The sequence below is a fragment of the Metopolophium dirhodum genome, chromosome 3 (genome assembly GCF_019925205.1).
Source record: "Metopolophium dirhodum isolate CAU chromosome 3, ASM1992520v1, whole genome shotgun sequence".
NCBI classification, from domain to species: domain Eukaryota; kingdom Metazoa; phylum Arthropoda; class Insecta; order Hemiptera; family Aphididae; genus Metopolophium; species Metopolophium dirhodum.
Window position 1 is genome coordinate 13,946,648 of NC_083562.1, and position 21,382 is coordinate 13,968,029.

At 28.0% G+C, this 21,382-nt stretch overlaps 1 protein-coding gene and 1 long non-coding RNA gene across 2 annotated transcripts; both read right to left on the bottom strand.

Moving 5' to 3' along the window:
- Positions 1-1,017: 1,017 nt before the first annotated feature.
- LOC132940737 (uncharacterized) lies at positions 1,018-4,941 on the bottom strand. The gene is made up of 3 exons (XR_009664099.1): positions 4,879-4,941; positions 4,697-4,805; positions 1,018-1,142 (listed from the first exon to the last, which is right to left on the bottom strand). It is a non-coding gene; the product is annotated as an uncharacterized LOC132940737 (long non-coding RNA).
- An 8,099-nt stretch (positions 4,942-13,040) lies between these two features.
- LOC132941399 (leukocyte surface antigen CD53-like) lies at positions 13,041-21,190 on the bottom strand. Its single transcript, XM_061009436.1, has 5 exons — positions 20,489-21,190; positions 18,773-18,961; positions 15,547-15,723; positions 14,155-14,367; positions 13,041-13,765 (listed from the first exon to the last, which is right to left on the bottom strand). The coding sequence occupies exons 1-5, from the start codon at positions 20,546-20,548 to the stop codon at positions 13,697-13,699; spliced, it is 708 nt and encodes a 235-aa protein (XP_060865419.1). The 5' UTR covers positions 20,549-21,190; the 3' UTR covers positions 13,041-13,696.
- Positions 21,191-21,382: the final 192 nt, after the last annotated feature.

Genomic DNA, 21,382 nt, shown 5'->3' on the forward strand with positions numbered 1-21,382 from the left:
TACAACTATTTGAAATAAAATACAAAATCAGAGATTGATGCGAGCTGTAGGAAGTCTTCTTCTTTCAGATAAAAAAACAGTCATCAAAATCCGACAATTCCACAAAGCTTGAGAGTTATTCCCGTAAAGTAATTTTTTAGATAAAATACACCCTATCAATTCCCTAAATAGTTATCGGGTAGTAGATTAGTGGAAAAGTCTAATAATTGAGGTGGCAACTAAAATATAAAATTTAATTTTCATATTTTATAGAATTGTGGAAAATTTGAAGATTTGAAAAATTGGCACCGGGACCTTTCAGACTTCTTCTTCCCCCTTCTCACACAACTATACAGGTATAGCTACCCTCTTTTCACGCCTCCATAAGATCAGTATTCTGTATATCCACCTCTTCTTCAATCTTCTCACCTCTCCATTCACCTATAAATTTCTTTATTCACTCTCACTATACCCTTATCATACAGTGACCGAACTACCTCAATCCAATCTCTCTTGTTTTCACTACAATATATGCCACTACACAACACTACACTACCTTTAATTAATTAATTTTCTATTCTATCTTCCTTATTGGCCATTACACACCTAACTTAACATTCTCATATCTGCTACACACACTCCAGTAGCCTAGCCTAACCTTACATTTCTTTTTCGTCTTTCCCTTTCATACGTCAAACATTCTGAAATCCTGTTGACCTCTTTCCCCTTATCTTCGCCATACCATACATTTCCTATTCACTCAGTCTCTAGTTACTTACAAATCATCGTACTTGATTATCGGTAAAAATATTTAAATATCATTGAGCGAATTACCTACTCAAAATAATTATTTAAAAAAATATCATACCTGACCAATTTCCTAATTTTTATTACAACTTTATTGATATCTGGCATAGTGTTATGCCAGTAGTTACTGTAAAAATAATTTAAAAGTTGCGGGCAATACATCCCCTGATCAATTAATAATACTAAAAATAAACATACTGAAAAATAAGAAAATACATTCACCGTGTCCTAATCGAAATCTGCTATAAAACTTAGTCTTTGAAACTCTGCACCGCTAACTGCTCATTTCCCTCTGCTTAATATGATATATTATTTCCAGACCCCAGTTGGCAAATGTTCAATGACGAATACCATCTCTGTAATAATACGTAGCATTCAGTAAAATGTTCAACAATATACTTATGAGTTATGACCAATGCGTTAAAGATATTATATATTATATGTGTAATGTTTAATTTGTATTATACCTATTATAACTATTATGTGTAAGTTTGTATTTTTTAATATTGTATTCAAGGATTTATTAGTTTTATACCCAACCGACTACCGGAAATACATTGTACCCTTTAATGTTTATTCGTTTGTATTTTAATAGTTTATCCACGAATTTATTCTTATTAGTTATTACTAATTTATAATTATAGTAGGTGTATTAATTGTATTTCAATAATTTATAAATAATATGACAATTAATTATATATTAGTTAATAAATTTTGAAACATTGTGTTCAAGAAAATAAAATAAATGTTAGGGACATAATAATAGGTACCTAACGCATTCGTGTATGTATTTACATTTACACTATTTATATAGGTACCTATACCGAAGCTATACACGGGGTGGTCAGGATAGGTAGTATATAGCTATTGTTATAGTGTAGGTACTAGGTACCTACTGAATACACTAATAGTCGGAAATAAGATTTTTAAAAACAAGCTAAATTGATTGAGCGTATAGTTATTTTATGGTTAGCGTTGTTCGTTGAATAAAGTTAGATCGTTTATTTTACTTTAATATCATGGATACCCTAGTGGAAGGTATATTTTTTTTTGTTAAGTTTTTAAATAATATATATGTGTATAGAAATGTTAAAATATATTATTTTATATTATTAATGGATACGGAAAAAAAGTAGTGGATAGTAGAAATTTGAAATTAGTGTTTTCAATTAGCTTAACTTGTCATCTAAACGTTATTACATGATTTGATTGCGGCAAGTTTCAGCACAATACCTAATACAATATATAGAACCTATTATAATTGTATAATTTTATATTAATATAAACTTTAGAATTAGAGAACAATTATTATAACTCTCAATAAAACCAAATGACAAAAAAACATACTTTATGTTTTAACTTAATAGTTTAGTTTTATCATTAAGACAAATACCTAAACATTTGTTTAATTAAAAAAAAATTTATCATAAGACTTCAGAAATTTGTTTACGGACTTTATGGATGCACACTGCAAAAACTAAGTTAAAAAATAAACTAAGCATCCGAAAAAGAAATCATTTTGTCCTGCTAAAAATCCTTTTTGGAACACTGTGCGGCGTTTGTATTATTCGATCTCGCGTATTTTATACATTTCCAGCTCGGGTCTAAAATATGCGTAGTACGTTACTTGGATAGCACATTTTTCGTGACATTAAATATTTATTTTAAATCTTAAAAGTAAATATTTAAGCCCCGAAAGAATATGAAAACAAATTTATTTTTAATATCGACTCTTTCGACTGAATCCGTGACGTGTGTTCACTGCGATGCCGATGTGAAAATGCTCCAGATACAGAACTAAAACTATTTTGATTTATAAAAAATAAAACCATACGGAACGCAGTATGTTTTTTGTTCTGTTCATGTCTGTTTTGTTAATTGACATTTTAGAATTTTTAATCGACTGTGTCTTCTGCAACGACTTTGAGAATTGCCATAGAATATACATGATAGGTAGATATTATATTACGTCAATATGATGAATCCATAGATATAATATAATACAACTTTTTATGTCAAAGAGTTCCGTGTTAAGGAACAATTTGTTCATTGAAATTTCATATGACAATATAACCAAAATAGTTTACAATTTAATATTTATAATTTAAATTATAATAATAAAATATATTATTTAAATTATTATTTTCGTTTTCATATTGATTTAACTAGGTATTGATTAAGGTGGTGAATAGATATTAGAAGCACAAGCATATTTTTATAAAAGCATATTGTTTTTTTAATAAATCATTAAATAAAAATGTGATTTCTGGTTTATAGAATTAACCAAGAGTTAACATAAAGGTATACAGTCAAATGTACAGTACCGACTTTAATACCTGCAACTAGATTTGTAAAATTCCAAGTCTAACATTTTCTCCCAATACTGCCGAGCACAAAATGTATAATAATGATTTACCTAATATATGTTAAGCTTAATTGTATCGGATGTATTTTAGATTTTAGATTTTGAGCGGATCGATCGAATGACTGTATTGATTTTACAATAATGTGTGTTGTTTAATTTTTTAATTTTTATAATTAGGTATATTTTTTGTGTCGGTGTAATCGATAAGAATTCGTAATAAAGATTCTATTTTCATATATAATATACCAAAGGCACTCAGTATGACGCAATAATTTGTTTATTTTTAGTTTCATTGTAGGTATTTAGTATTTTAATATATAATAATATACAAAATTGTGTTTTCGAATAATAATTTATTGTTTGTATTAGTAGGTACCTACACCATAATAGGGAATTAAAATGTTGTCAACATTTCAATTTGGTAGGTGTGATGCATAAAATATAAATGTTGTACAAATGTATTTTTGCTGTTTTTAGGCTGCTGTTAAGATCAATTTATGAGAATCTTTGCATTACATTGTTAGGATTTTTTTCGTGAATAATCATTTTATAGAAGTTACTTACATATAGGTACGTCGATCAGAAACTATTTACACTGAATGTTATTAGTTAAAAGCTATTAAAATATCCAGTATTTGTATTTATTTGTTAATAATAATTAAGACATTAATATTAGAAATAATGTTGTTCCTTTCACAAAATTGTTTTTAATGATTCTTAATTTAATTTACATTTATACTTTTGGAATTTATCCCCAAGTGACCACTGAATAATCGTTCAATGATGAATTTAATAGTTATTACAATACTCGGATTATAAATTAGAATAAACTGAAGTTTCCATCTTCTACTACAACATTATTTCATATTTTATTTAATCGATTTTCATTCTGCCATCTTGTTCCGGTGATCTTATACCGTTGCACGTAATATAATACTAGTGATACTAGTGATACTAGTGATACCCGATTGTTTAATTAAATTATTTACACGATTTCAATCGAAAAAGATTTATGAAGTATATACAACCGCCAATCCCCTCAATTTTAATTTTTGTGGATCGAAGCTCCCTCGCTAAAAGAGTACCTACGTTTTAAGACGATGAGTCTTGATAACAACGAATTTATATTAAAGTGTATGGTTATAATATATAATTTCAAAATATTTAATAGGTACCTATTTCTATAAGAGGGTATAAACTGTACTAAAAAAGGTGTAAGTATGCTAATAAAATATATGAGGTGTATAATGTATATAAAATATAAATATTAATAATATTATATTGTTTTAAATACTTAGCGTAAATCTAAGTTAATACCCGACGTATAGTATATGCAAAAAGGTACGTGTATTAAACTTGGCGTGGAGAAACGAAGACGGGTTTGGACGGTTCGGGCTCCCGTATTTTATACATTGCACTTTTGGGAGTAAACGTATAAATGCTTCTACGTCTCCCAGTTAACAGATTGTCCGTGGCAATAAATATTTAATTTAAGTCTAAAAAGTAAATGTAAAATAGTAGGTAATAATATGAAAACAAACTTACTCGTAAACATCTACTCTTCCGGTGAAACGTAGCTAGAGTGCCGCCATCGCCGAAGAAACAGCTATCTTCATCCATCTTTATCTAATCATCTCACTCCGATGAGCTGAAACTTGAAAGTATCGAAATATTTTATGAAAATAACCTGATCATAATGAAATTTGCGAGTTTGTGTTAAGACTTACATTATAATATGTACGGTTTAACAAACTGTCCGTTTATATTGGTGGCATATTATTTTTTTGTTCACTGAAATCAAAATATACAATATATTATATTTATAATACAATAGTATTTGCTGAAATTATTAGAATTGTTAACCGTCGCCGACGAATTTCGACAATTAACGATTGCCATAGATATTATAAAATATATTATTTACTATGATAAATCCATAGAACTTATATATTATAGTATTATACTCAGTACCTAAACGGTATATTGATAAATCGTATGTTATTTTACAGAAATCTTTATCATCTGCAATGCACCTATTCTGGTTTTCTATTTCAATTATAGTTTGCATGCCAAATTTAACTATACAAACTGGTCCGCAAGTTTATAGACATTATAATACATTCTCCCACCAGTGCCAATAGACACAATGTTTGAGAAGTTATATTTTTTTGGTACCTAATTAAAAAACAATAGGAATTATTATAAATTACCTATGTAGGTACTTGTTCAAAACTCTACTACAGGGAAATCATTGGTTTTTATGGTATAGCCTTACGAAGTTCACGATTTTCGGTGTCTTACGCACCCGTACAACGCTTAAAGTTTACCGAGCTTAAGTATAACAAATTAATTTTTTTTTTTAATCTAGGTAAATCAACGTTTTAAAATTGATGATGCAAAATTAATTCTTTTTTTGACCTCTCAAAGTATCAACTAGATTCACTTTCCTATCAGAAAAGTTACTGTTGAAGAAAATCCAAGGACTTTTACTATCCTAAAAGGTGATGACAGACACAAAAATAAAAAATAAAATAAAAAATAAAAATAAAAAAATATAATAAAAAAAAACACACATCATTGTAAAATCAATACATTCATCGCTTCGCTCAGAATCTAAAATTGAAAGAGGGTGTTGGCGCCCGCAGGCAAATGCATTTTAGAAAACCAAAAAAAAATGTGGAAAAAAAGTTACTGCAGGAATACACATTACAAAGTACAAACTAAAACGTCCAGAATCTTAAACAGAAAAAAACTAATAGAAATATATAGTTCATTAAAGAAGGATTATTCATAGGGTACGAAGTTATCAATGTTCAAGTCTATACAAAAAATTCAACTAGTCACATTACTAAAAAAAAATTGAAGGAGGGTGTGGGCGCCCGCAGGCAAATGCATTTTAGAAAACAAAAAAAAATTGAAATTAATTATATTGTGTGAATACACATTACAAACTTCAAACTAAAATGTCCAGAATCTTAAACAGAAAAAAACTATTCAAAATATTTAGTTCATTAATGATGGATTATTCAAAGTGCACCATGTTATCAATGTTCAAAAAGTAAATACAAAAATTTCAACTAGTCACATCATGACTAAAAAGGTGGATAAGTGATGTCGCTCTGCTGTACAGTAGGTTACAAGTGGGTCACTGTAATGGATGGTGTTAAATTTGAATTCAATGATATAATATCATTGTATAAGAAAAACGATTCTGAGCGAAAACGGTCAGTCAGCCTATGATTTTACCAAATATATTTGATGATATTATTGTGAATAAAGTAATTTATATATAACCTATTTACTCGGAGCCTTGTTTTAAATTTTCAATCTTTAGCCATAAAAGTTAAACATTTTATACATTTTTAACCATAAAATAATTAATAAATTATAAATTTGATAAATGTTGTCAAAATTTGAACTTTAAATGCTTATAAAAAAAAATTGTGCCTATGTATTTTTAATATATTTCAACTGCTATTAGAACGATATATCAGGAGCCTTATATTAAATTTTCACGCTTTTTTACCCAACAAATAGAAATTAATTGATATTTATAGAAAAAAAAACTAAAAAAATTGAAAACTGACAATGTCCGTAAACAGCTCAAAAAGAGTCAAAATATTTTCAAAATGTTATGGTGTATAGAAAATGCTAATATAAACATTCAGTGAAATTTTCAAGTATCTACAGTCATTCGTTTTTTAATTACAATAAAATAAGAAAATTGTTACATGAGAAATCGAGTAAATATCAAATGTTGTAAAAATATAAATTTCAGACGCTCATAAAAATTTAATTTAAGTTTCTTCTAGACATTTTTTTTTTGATAAAGGTAGACAAACTTATGAGTAATATTATATTACATTTTCAAATCTTAGATTTAAAAAGAAAAATTTTTATGAATTCTCATCAAAATAATTTGCTATTTTTCGTGATTTTTCCGTATTTTGTCAAAATTTGAACTTTAAATGCTTATAATTAAAAACTGTGACTAAGGATTTTTAATTTTTTTCATCTGCCTTTGAAACAATAACCTAGGAGCCTTCTATTAAATTGTCAAGCTTTTTTACTCAACAGATAAAATTTTATTGATATTTATAGAAAAAAAAAACTAAAAAAATTGAAAACTGACAATGGCCGTAAACAGCTCAAAAAGAGTCAAAATATTTTGTAAATTTTATGGTGTATAGAAAATGCTAATATAAACATTCAGTCAAAATGTCATGTCCCTACGGTCATTTGTTTTAGAGTTACACCAAAAACCAAAATCGATTTTCTCGAAAACAGATTTTGCGTAAAAATTCCCGTTTTTCCTTAATTTTTCTTTTGTTTTTCACGTCGCTTGTGAAAACTACTGGGAAATTTTTACTTTTGACCCCCCAAAGTACCAACTAGATTCACTTTCCTATCAGAAAAGTTACTATTGAAGAAAATCCAAGCACTTTTACTGTCCTAAAAGGTGATGACAGACACAAAAATAAAAAAATAAAAAAAAAACACACATCATTGTAGAATCAATACATTCATCGCTTCGCTCAGAATCTAAAAAAAAATTGAAGGATGGTGTGAGCGCCCGAAGGCAAATGCATTTTAGAAAACAAAAAAAAATTGAAATTAATTATATTGTGTGAATACACATTCCAAACTTCAAACTAAAATGTCCAGAATCTTAAACAGAAAAAACTATTAAATATATTTAGATAACCAAAAAAAATGTGGAAAAAAAGTTACTGCAGGAATACACATTACAAAGTACAAACTAAAATGCCCAGAATCAAAAAGAAAAAAAAAATTAGTTCATTAAAGATGGATTATTCGTATGGCACCAAGTTATCAATATTTAAAAAATTTGGCAAATGTTAAAATCATGAAAAATAATTGAAGGATGGTGTGGGCGCCCGCAGGCAAATGCATTTTAAAAAACAAATAAAAAAATTAAAAACAAATATTATTGTAGGAATACACATTACAAAGTTCAACCTAAAACGTCTAGAATCTTAAAGAGAAAAAACTATTCAAAATATTTAGTTCATTAAAGAAGGATTTTTCATAGGGCACCAGGTTGCCAATGTTTAAAAAATGTATACAATTTCATTACCTAAAGAGAAATTCATAAAAAAAAAACTTAAAAGAAGATGTGGGCGCCAGCGGGCAAAAAAAATTTTAGATGGCACTGGCTTGTTTAGTTTAAAATATATGATATAATATAATCTTTATGATCTGTAATATATTCTGGTGTTCGATGAAAAATATTGAAATAAGCTAAAAATACATATTTTTTTGGTTTTGAATATGAAAGCTGTGAGATGATCGATATGAATTTCGTGAGAAATCTAGAGGTACTAGAAAACTGAGACGAGTGTGTCGAATTAAATAAATAAAAAAATTGATTAACACAACAATTGGTTAAAAATTAATTTAATTCAAATAATGAGATGAACCTTATTAGATCATTTAAATTGTCCAGAACAAGCCCCCGGTTGATGGTCGCATGCCAATTTTAACCATATACTAGACCACAAGTTTATAGACATTCTATAATGTATTCTCCTGCCGGTGACACTGTTGGGGAAAATATATTTTTTTAGTAATTAAATTACGTAGGTAATTGTCCAATACTCGACTACCAGAATTCAATTTAAAGAATGTGATATACCTAGGTAACCTATCGATCGATTCTAAAACAGAAACTTAACCTAGGCACAAATAATATCACAATATAAAATAGTGAAATGTGAAAATTTGAAGAAAATTTCCCTTAGGTATATCCCGTAACCCCCCCCCCCCCCAAAAAAAAAAACGTACGTTTGAGGTGTTCTCTTAAAACCCAAATGTTTAATGCCCGTATCCCGTATGCATAGAAAATGCATGTTTCACATTTACGAAAACTAAAACTATCGTGACGGAACGGAATTACGAAGAACGTATAAGACAAAAATAATCGTCACCAAGTGGTAGGTATCTGCCAAGTGATCTGCTATGTACTTACAAATTATATTAAATAACATTAATCATTATGTATTTTCTTATTTTATTAGGTAGCTATAAAAACCTACCTTCCTACTTATAAAAGCATTGCCTAATCATTTATTTCAAATTTTAAAAATTATTCTACTATAACAATAAATTAACAGTTGTAGGCAAAGTATTATAATTTAAGGTATTTTTCATAATTTTTGCACACCTATAACAACTGGGTTTTAAAAATTACTCTACGTCTAGCGGTTATATAAGTTTGTCTGACAATAAATATTTACATTAGGTCTACTGCTTCAACAGAGTAGAAGGACAAAACTTACGTAATTATTTATTCTTCCAGCGAAACGCGTTCCCTTCGAGTGTATATAATATTGTCTAGTGTCAGAGCTGTGCATCTCCGCCAAGGAAAATGCAGCGCGCGTCTTCATATATCCGATCCAAAAGTTCAGTCTGGAAGTATTGAGATTAATGGCATTTATAAAAATAGCCAATAGGCACCTAGTTCAAATAGTTCAATAACCAGAATGGAACGAAATATGTGAGTACGTATTGAAATCGCTGTTCGTCTCAGACGATTGTCATTTGCCATAGATTATTTATAATTATAACCTCACCGTCCTAATCATAGAAAATATATATAATATGGTCCTGACCGATGGATGATGGATATTTTTACATTGTCTTCAAAAAAACATTTATTTGTTTCTACTAGATGCAAATGCGGAAAATTGAATTCAAACTTATAATGTAGATAACGGTTTTTTTACTTGGTAACCATTCATTTATTACTTGGTTTATTAACAAATTCTAATTGATATAAAATAGTAATTGAATAAAAATAGTTTTATTGATCCCAATATTTAAAAATAATGTTTCGAATAAAATAATAAAAAAATTTTAAGAAATACCTATTAATTAATATGTATTACCTTAATAACAAAATAACTAAATAAATTCGTAGCTTAATAAAATGTCCAGAAAAATTAAAAGTCCAATTTAAACGAATATAAAATAGAATTTAGATAGGTGTATAGGTAGTGTATTCGTTATATTTTGAGTTTCATTATAGCACATCAGTCAATCAGATGCTATTTAATATTTTAAAATAAAAAACTTCGACAGTAATTCCATATTGGCAAGTGTTGTTTTCTATAACTGAAGACCGAAGTTATAGTATCGAGCATAATGGGTAAGTAAAAAAATAGAAATATAATTTAAAAATATCACCTTTATTTAATTCTATTTAATTTTTTTTTAATAAGTTTTTATAATATTGACTTCAACCCATATAAATGTTCTTATTTCATTTTTCAATTCGTTGATAATATATGAAACGAATTCTTTGCTTGGAAAGCAATGTTTAGAAAATTCAGAAAATGCAGTTTATATTTAAATCCGTGGCCTAATTATAAATAATAATTTCTGATGCATTGATGCTGAAGAGTGAGGGAGGTGCACAATCAGCCGAACCTGAAATCTAAAGTCTTAAACACTTAATATAAACAATTTTTCACACACGCGTCATGGTATGAAAATAAAAAATATTTATAATTCATATTTATACCGATTTTCTACCGATTTATACCGATCTTCTATATTAATAATAATTATAAATATATAGCAATAACAAATCATTTTTGAGTAGCGGCCCACCGCGAAAGTTCCCAGTATCCCGCCGGCCCAGTCCGCCCCTGGTTCATATTGTAACCGAAAAATCTAAATAATAATAATCTATTATAAACACAGTTACTTTTTACAGATATTATAAGTTAAAATTTGGACGAAATTACATATTAAAACCAAAAATAACGATTTTAGTTATTTTGTTGTAATTTAAAAATAGTAAGTATTCGCGGATTTATGAAACTTTTAGAGTATATTATTATAATTTATAGACACGATGACACTTTCAAATGTTATTGTCCAGAGGCTCCCTAAATTTAATGTAAAACTGTCAAGGCTTACTTAATCAAAATAATTAATGGTTTTTTCTAGATTAGATATATACTAAAATTACATGTACTTTTTCACACAGATAAATTATTATAATGTATAGTAAATTAATGTTTTAATATACTTTTGAAAAATATTAATAATAGTATTAAAATTTAAGCATTTAAACTTTTTCCATAAACGTCTAAAGAAAAAGAGCACTGATCTAGGATGACCATATAAATCTATCAACCATTTAGCATATAGATATGTTTCTATCCCCAGGATATCTGTTAATAATATATAATAATATATAGGTAATAGTAATACTATAAATACTATGAATATATTATAAAATCAATGGTGATAGGTACAACTGAGTCATAAATGCTTATAAAAAGGTATTCAAAATATATGCATTTTGGTAACACATAGGTAATATGAATACTAGTATTAACCTCAATATCAACATATTATGAATTGTATTTAAAATCCATATATTAATTAATAATCAATAATTATTATTTGTTAATTGTAACACTTTGAAAGCATTATGTATGATAATTTAGTGAATTAACTCTCACAGTTTTTATATATTTTTTTTTTAATAGGAAATTTAAAAATGACAATATTTAATAATATTAATAATTGTTTTTGATTAAAAGAAAGTATTTAAATACATGCATATAAATAATTTAGAACATAGAATTAATTATGCAATGAAAAATTTTGAATTTTATTCCGTAAATCATGATATATTTTCAATTTTCTATAGCTTTGGTGAACTAAACTGTTCATTCATCGGCCTCTTTAGGACATACGCTCCCGGTGGTGACGACTGTCTGTAGCAAAATTTTCAATCAAATTTTCAACGAATGGATCATAGGTAAACGTTAACACAATCAGCTGATCTGCGTCTTTGTTGTTGTTTAACGTTCCGTTTCCCGGGTTCGGGTTTTAGTGATTAGATCAGTACCAGATACCTACAACTTATTAGGTACCTATAATATTATTTAATACAATAATATAAAATATAATATTAATATTGTGTCGTTGTAATACATTTACCAACACAGATAATATAATATATGTATATAATATTATATATATATATATATATATATTATGTGCTTACCAAAGTCCCAAATGGCAAATAGACGATATTAAATAATAACAAATCTTGAGATTTGTAAACTTGTAACTTTTAATGAAGTATACTCAATAGTCAGTATCTGCTTCAATATGAATGGTTTGAATAGGGAGTTAATTTATTTTTATGAATCAGACATAGAATAAGCTAACATTTATTCGTATATTTCATAGGTACATATTGAAATATAATTACTAATATCCCACATAACATGCCAACTTTTAATTAACTTTAAATTAATGTCGTTATTTAAATGTTTATAGTTAAATGAATGTTAAGTTTTGATTGAGTAGTGATCGTTTTAAGATGAAATAAAGCTCGCATAAATCTTATTTGGACCAAAAAAATAGATCGAATGAACACTTTATCTACAATGTTGGTTGAGTGTCATAAAATAAATATTTATTTAACCTGTTAAAACCATTTCTTCAAGATTTATTTGACCTCGATATGATCATTTCTTAATTGGTATTGGATATTAATTGAACTTTCTATAATTGAATAAATATTATGTTAATTGAACCTTAATATATTTTATATTCTAGCTTAACTCAACCATTAAATATAGATTAAATGACATACATTTAATGTTTGTTTACCTTTAATTGAATGGTATAAATAGTTCAATCAGAATTATTATTACAAGTTTTATTTATAAAATGAGGTTATAGCCTTATAAGTAGGTATAGAGAAGACTTAACTAGAGGTAAATAATGATAATTGCAAAATTAATTAAAATACTATATTTATCATAATATGATATTATATTATATTATAACAAATGAAAAAGTGAATATTATCCACAGTTTATTAGAACAAGCAAAGTAAATAATAAAAATATTGCCTATGATACAAATCATGTGATTATAATATAATATTAATAACAGTGTCTAAATTTATTTCTATATGTAAAATTCACACCAATTATAGCCTATAGGGGATTATCCCCTTCGCCAAGCCAGTATCCTAATCTAACCTTATATAAAATAATTATATCTCTTTTTCATAAATTCATCATTCTCTTTCATACACCAAACATTCTGAAATCATCTTGACCTCGTAAATCGTAATCGTCTATGAACGCATTAGTGTCTTGACGAAGATTCAAATTGTCTCTTACAGTCTTACAGTGGCGCAAGTATAAAAATTCGGCCCCAATGCGAAAAATTTAAAGCGCCCTTCACCTTTTCGGAATAAATGTATAAGAAAAATGTAAGTTTATTTGTAGTATATCTCTACCCACACAAACCTCATAATAAATGTATGAATCGAAAAATTATAACATTTTACAAGACGTGATTGTAGATTTATTTATTTAACGATACAACAGTTATACAAGTATAAAATTATAAATAATATGATATAATATAATATAATATATGCCTTATTCCGTATAAATGATTAATTATTGCTAAATGAGACGATAGAGAAAATAGTACAATAGGTAATTTTTTTCAATATTGCACGAACTTCAATAACAATCATTATATTTTCTCATACTCTTCGTGGACAATAGAACACTTGCAATAAAATGCTAAAAATACAGCAAATATCTGAAATCAAAAATTCGTAAGCGATTATGGTTATTATTATTGATCTGTTTTCGCAAGTCGCAACGAACTTTTATATAGGCACCTACCTAATATAACTCGAATAAATGTAAAAGTATGCTCGTGCGATCAGTAATATAATGTGATCCAGGAGCAGTTCCAGAGACTAGGTTAGAAGGGGGTTTTATAATTTTCAGAAAACTTTCGATAGTGTAATATATTTTTTTTTTTGTAATTATGTTTTTAACAGTAAATTTTTTTAGAAATACGGGCTTGGGGGGGCCTAGGGGCCACTCCAGATGTGCACCTACATTGCATTGATCTAACGAGTGTGGGCAGTTCTATATAAATGTCTGTATAAATACTATAATATGTATTATTTCTAAATATACCTGAACCAAAGCGAATCCTACAGCAGACCAAAATATTATTCGGTTATTTTGTTGAAGATTGGTCTTGAACTTTTCAAAACAGCCGATTGTGTACGAATTGATTTCCGTGCAAGACTGATCGATTTGGACGGCGTAACAACAAGACGCAGGCAGTTCACCGCTGCTCGTAACCGGCTTCCAATCTTTCGGTCCGTCAATTCCACAACATTCGATCTGAAAACAAGAAGTATTGTATAGTATGGAACTATGGAATACGAAGTAAATGAAATAGACAATAATATTATGACATGATATGTAGAGTCTGCCTTATCGTGTAATTACTATTTACTAATAACACGAGTTTGGTGAAATTATGCAATTTTAACCAAAGCTGCCCGTACTTTTCTCGAGAGAAGGATTCTGATTCCGTGATTTAAATAATAAATAATGATTAATCTTCACAAAGACCTAAAAATTCCTACACTCAATCAATTAGCAAAAGCCCATTACTCTAAATTTCACTCCAACTTAAACTCTCACAGTAATCCATTAATAAAGCAACTTTCTTCCACCTCACTTCCTGGCAATGTAATTAGAAGACTCAAAAGACAGTACCCTAGACACCTACTAAAATAAAAAAAAAAACCACGACATCTAAAATGTTCTCGGTTGGGTGGTGCTGCTGCAGAGTGCCTGCCCACAAATGTTCAATTCTGTTACTTTATATTATATTAAATATCCTATTTGCTCATTGTACATAATGTTGTATAGATTGTAAATTACTTAAATAAATAAAAAAATAATAATAATAATAATAATTAAGGGTTCGTATAACGTACATCATCTAAACCGGGGTGGCACGGCTCCATTGCTCCCCCCCTAGATGGCCCTGGCTTCAAATGTATAACTGCAGTATAAGTTTTAGTGATATTTTATTTGTCAATCAATGAGTATTTATATATATTTCTTTAGTTTCACAACACGTGGAAATACATACTTAGTTGTTAAAAAAAGTGTTGGACAATTTATCATAATATGCTTCTATGTTTTAAGAGTACCTATAATATATATTCGTTATTTTTTAGAAATATACATGTTATTATATCCATTTATTTTTTATACGAACATATAATTTTTCAAAATCATCAAGACAAAATTAAATTCAAATAGATAATAGTAAACCACAGTAATTTTAAAATATAGGTACTTAATAAGTATTAATATCTCCTTTTTTCAATGGAATACGATGGTTGGGATGGAACGGAGTAATAAACGAGTAGTTTTATTCATATTTATGCTACATGCACAAATATATAACATATTATGTTCTATGAATATTTAGAGCATAAAACATTTTATTCTTATTATTTTACTTATTAAAATGTAACATCATTGTTATATCATTAAACTTACATTAGATTGTAATGTATTCCAGGACTGTCTAGTAGCTTCATGTCCGGTTTTATTGTACATTCTGATCGTGTATTTCATTCGTTCCAATGCATATTGTTCCATGTCACTGCTCATATGATAAACAACACTGCCCAACATATATTCTCCGATCAAAAGGATTGCGAGTAGTACAGATACCTATAATACATATATTGTTAATTATTGTTGTGCACAAAACTACAAAATGACACAATAGTAAATTATAAAAAGGTTTAGGCATTTAAGTGTTAATACATATCGTGTAATTTGTATAGATGTATAATGTGTGCACTTGTCACTTAAAAAGTTATACAGCTAGACCATTAGCTATAGCAACTAGGGTGACTTCGTATTTTTTTTATACATATTTTATGCCTTCTGTCCCTCTCGCTTACTGTTCATTCACTTTTATTTTAAATATACTACAATTCTACATAGACGTTAGACTACCAAAAACTCCGAAACATAAAAAGTTCGTGGTGAAAAAATCTGGTAGTAAGGTAAAAGGAAAAATACGCAATGTGATGCACAATCAAACGTTCCAACTAGTATTAATTTAAGTTGTAACTAACTGTAATATTTTTTTTTAAATATATTATTATTTATTTCTATACGATAATAGTTAATTAAACCGAAAAATCATTATAATATATTATGTATATTTTATTGTATGAATAATAGTTTTGATTTTTTTATATTGGTATATAATATACCTATAACAATATTTAAAATAATTAATTTAAAAAAAAGTTCAATGATTATAAATACTTAGTATCATTACCTATATGAAAAAAATCAAAATTATTATTCATATACAAAAATATACATATACATGGTATAGGTATATATTATATACTGGACTTCTTAGGCTTAGGACTTATCCACTACGGAATTTTTATGCCTTTGACTTTCTTACCACGATTTTACATAGACATACATAATAGTTTATATTATTACTAGCTGATCCCGCTGGCACTTTGTTGCCCGTTAAATGTACCAATTCTACATGATTCAAACTTTGTTCAATTCGTTATTTAATATTCGGTGTATAGTGTTCAAAATGTATCTTAACTTTTCTGCTGCCCGGAATAAAAATTCTGATTCGCAGCAGTATATTATCAAGTAGGCAATATACCTGCGGTAGATCGCGGACCCCGTGCTGTTTGTACGTAAGTGTATGATTTAACTCTAAAGTATCAAAATTGTACCAAGTTTGTCATTTTCACTTAATTCCACCTACAGAGGATTAATATAATCTGCAATTAATACAAAAGCCTAACGCAACCGTACTAAAATCCGACAAATAAAAAAAACAAATTTAACACTTTTTAAATTAGCCTCTTCTTCCCAGAGGTCTAATCTACACACAAACATTCATTTTTATCTATATCTATACTAATATATAAAACGATAGTGTTTGTTTGTATGTTCGGGATAAACTCCGAAACTACTGAACCGATTTCGAAAATTCTTTCACCAATACAAAGCCACATTCTTTGTGAGTGTCATAGGCTAATTTAAAAAGGGAAGTGATCACAATCAACATTTTTGTTTTTTAATGGTTGCTATGGGTTATATATTATATAGATAAAAATAATTGTATAAACGTTGTTGTTGTTTTTGGCCATGTCGCCAGGTGTGCATTTAAGAGGTAATAATTCCGGAACGACTTATCCCACAGCGTACAAACTTCACAGAAACCATCTACATATCAATTTTAATATGTCCTGAAATTTTTATTGAAATCGATTTGGTGGATCTTGAGTTATAAAATGTATTCAAAATGTACACTTATTTTTATATATATAGATAAATTAAGCAGTGGCGTAATTAATGAAGAGGTGCTAGTGAATTTCTCTTTTTATATTTTAATTTATGTTGCGAGGTTCTTATCAATTTTTAAATGTACTGTAAATAATCTGAGACTAAACTTTGTCATTATCAGAGCCACATGACAAATACACTATACAGTATACACGTCATGTTAATTTTCCCCAAATTATCTCTGTAAATTAGCCCCAAACCATTTTTTTTTAAATAATTGACATATAATAATTTTCTTATTTATTAATTTTTTTTTTTATTAGAACCACAAGACTTTATAATATACACTCTGTTATAAAATGTATACAATAGGTAATATAGGGGGTAAAGTATACAGGACTGGAAGGCATGATATAAGGGTGGTGGTCCAATGATCGCCTATATTCCTATTTCATTACAATTAGCTTTGTGTAGTAATGCAAAAATACAGACAAATAATATATAATAGCAATTAAAATACATTAAATCGTAATATTTGCGATTAGGTTAAGTGTTAAGTCTAAGGTTAAGTGTTTAATTAAATTCGGTATATGGTTAAAATAAAATATATTATAAAAGATAAGATAATGTTTAATTGGTATATGGAGTAATAGAGATTAGAGAAAGATTAATTATGGATTTGATTGCTTATTAAATATGTAAACGAAAATATAATTACTAATAGAAGTTAAGTCGGAGAGAAATTTAGATAATATTAATTCTAAATTAGAGTTGTGTGTGATAGTATTGGATTGAGGACCAGAAGTAGCGGAAGCGTAGGATGGTTTTGAATTAAAAGGGATATCGGTGAGGGGCCCCGAGGTTTTATTAATGGATTTCCGATTTAGTAATATTATTGTGGAAGATTGTGGGTTTAATTGTTTGGTGTTTGATGATGGATTTGTACTCTCCATCCCTTGAAATTAACTATATGATCCTCGGAGCAGAGGGCGCATTTTGCTGGGGAGTTAGTGCAGTCTTCCGAATGATAATCATCGCCACATTTCACGCAGCGAGAATGCGGTTATATGAATGTCCATACTCCTACAATTTTGACATTGTGGAGGATCGTGTCTGTTTTTATGTGGTTTCTCAATTAAGACTAGTGTATAATAATGAGGTGATCAGGTGATGTTAAAAAAATCGTTGTTATTATCATTCGATTTGAGGAATGAGGTCCACAAAAATATTGGAAGCAGGCAATTAGTTATTTTAACATTGTGAATTCGTGTCACAGTATGTCCTTCTTCGGACAGAACGGAAGTAATATCGGTACTCAAGGTGGAGTGGAATGGTAAAGGTTCTTGATGACTATCCTGAATGGACATTGGACGTAAACAAAGTAGGAGAAAGGTATTGAACTATTTTGTTGTAATTAATAAATAAATAGGTATCTTATATCTACCATAATTAATCGATATTTGATGTTCTTGAGGGTACCACACATACAGAAGACGGCAATGACTAGTAATACCAGACCGACAGTCGACAGTACTTGAGGCACTGTGGTCAGTTCCGAATCAACAAACTCTGACCATTTGTACAACTTTCTGTCCATGAAGTACGCGATACACAAAATACCGACGCCAAATATCTATAGTCCGTATACATGAAACAATGCTTATAATATTAATAATAACATGAATAATTATGAAAAATATGGTATAATTATTTATTATACAGGGTGATTCTGGATACCACCAAACATGCTCATTGCTCACCCGCTTTTTTTTCAATATTGAAGTTATTCAAAATCTGATTTTTGGAATTTTTAAATATACTTAAAGACCATTTTTTTCAAATTCTTGAGCCTCTTTTTACTACTTAAGGAGTGTCCTATGGTGATACAAACTTCTGTTTTTAAAATGAAAACACGCCTTTTCAATTGTAAAATATACAGTGGATAATTTTTCTGAAAAAGTTGACGTATGAGAATCAAAATTCGTATGAATAGTTTTTGAGTTATTTAACTTTGTGTTCTAAGGATAAAATGTTCCATGGTATAAGATATGGGGGATATGGTGATCAGAGATACCCGATTATACACACTGGTTCACAAAATAACGTATAATTAATAAAATAAAATATCTATAAAATATATTTTTATTAAAATGCATCATAAATAGTATATACAATATACTTACATAAATAGTAAAATAACTGTTTACAATAAAAAAAGATATGAAATGAATATTATGTCAATTAATAGTCAATAAATAGACAAGTATTAAAATAATTGTAGTGTTAAATTATAGTGTTGGAAGTAGATTTTTAAAAAATTAAAATTAGATATTTCCATAATTCCATGTTTTTGGTTTTTTTAATTTTGATTTGTATAAATAGTATTTCCTATTTTCCTATTTTCCTACCTACTATGTACGAGCCGCAATCGGGATAGGTTAAAAGATAAAAAGGTTATTTTGGGCCGCAATCGGTCGACGCCCATGGTGATTTGACAATTGTAATCATTAATATTAAGTTTGTAAAAATGGCCCAAGTAAATAAATACTCGATCCAATTTTACATCTAGTTGATATTTGTGCAAAACCATTTTTAAGGACTATTATCCTTAGATCCTTAGTGCGAACATTTTAATAACTAAGAAATTACTCGTTAAAATTATGAATTAGCCACATCAAAATGTTCGAAAAAGAAATATCCACTAAATAACTTTTTTTTTTTATTTATAATTACAATCTATACACATTTGACACAGCAAAAAAGGAGAGAGAGCTGAGAGGGTACTCATTTGAAAAACAGAAGTTGGTATCGCCATAGGACACTCCTTAAGTAGGTATATAGAACAAAAATTGAATAATTCGAAAATATAGTCTTTTGATTGTATTTAAAAATTCAGAATTTGAATAAATTTATTATTAGAGGAAAAAATAGTGGTGAGCATGCTTGGTGAATCACCCTGTATTATATAATATTATAATTTATAGAAAAGACTAACACGTGTCACAAATACGTATTAATGTACTATAATATAAAATTACTGCATGTCTGAATTGCTCAATTGCTCAAATGTTCGAAGTTTGCGATATTAATATATTATAATATTATACTATTATAACAATTTATTATTTAGCCTATAAGTAAATAGATTAGAGGTACTTACAAAACAAAATAGATTGACAGACTGGAACACGAACTTGCTCAAATACTTGTTGATGAACATTTTTGATTTCTATCTGACGGACGATGATAAATATGTTAATATTTATGTATAATATATAGGTACAAAAAAAAAAACCCAAAAAATAATAATTTTATACTACTATACTATAGTCTATAACTATTGCAGTTCATACATCGACGCATTGTATAATATGCATATGAATAAGAAGAAACGGAGATACACGAAACCGTTAGGTACTGCGGTACTAGTTACGTAAATATACAAATAGCTATAAAGATAAAAGACAACAACAATAATAAATTACACATAATAAAGTCAACGATTCGGAAAAATAACAGTTCAAAGTTCAGGCTATCAATAAACAACTGTAAGTTATAACAATTCAAAATAGCGTATAATTAATAAGCCCAGGAATTGGGAGAGGTAAATTATGTATATAATAATATATACTTTTAATGAAGGGGGAATTAGTGCTGAATGCTGATAGAATTCTAGCCACACCCCCCAGAAAAATGTCCCAAGTTGCGCCCATAAAGGGGCCTCATTATTAAAAATATTTTTATTAAAAAATCGTGCCAATGTACCTTTAATATTTATAAATAGCTATAATAAAACCTTATGAGGAACATTGTATTACATTTTCAAGTTTTTTGACTAAGCAAAAATTTTTTGACGATAATATATACTGAAAAAAATTCAAGAATGTCAAATGTCTATAAATAGCTCAAAAAGAGTCAAAATATTATGAAAATTATACTCATGTACCTAAAGAAAATACTAATATAAACATTTTGCAAAAATTTCAAATATCAATGGTTATTTATTTTTGAAATAAAACAAAATAAGAAAATGATTTTGTCGAAAACAGGTTTT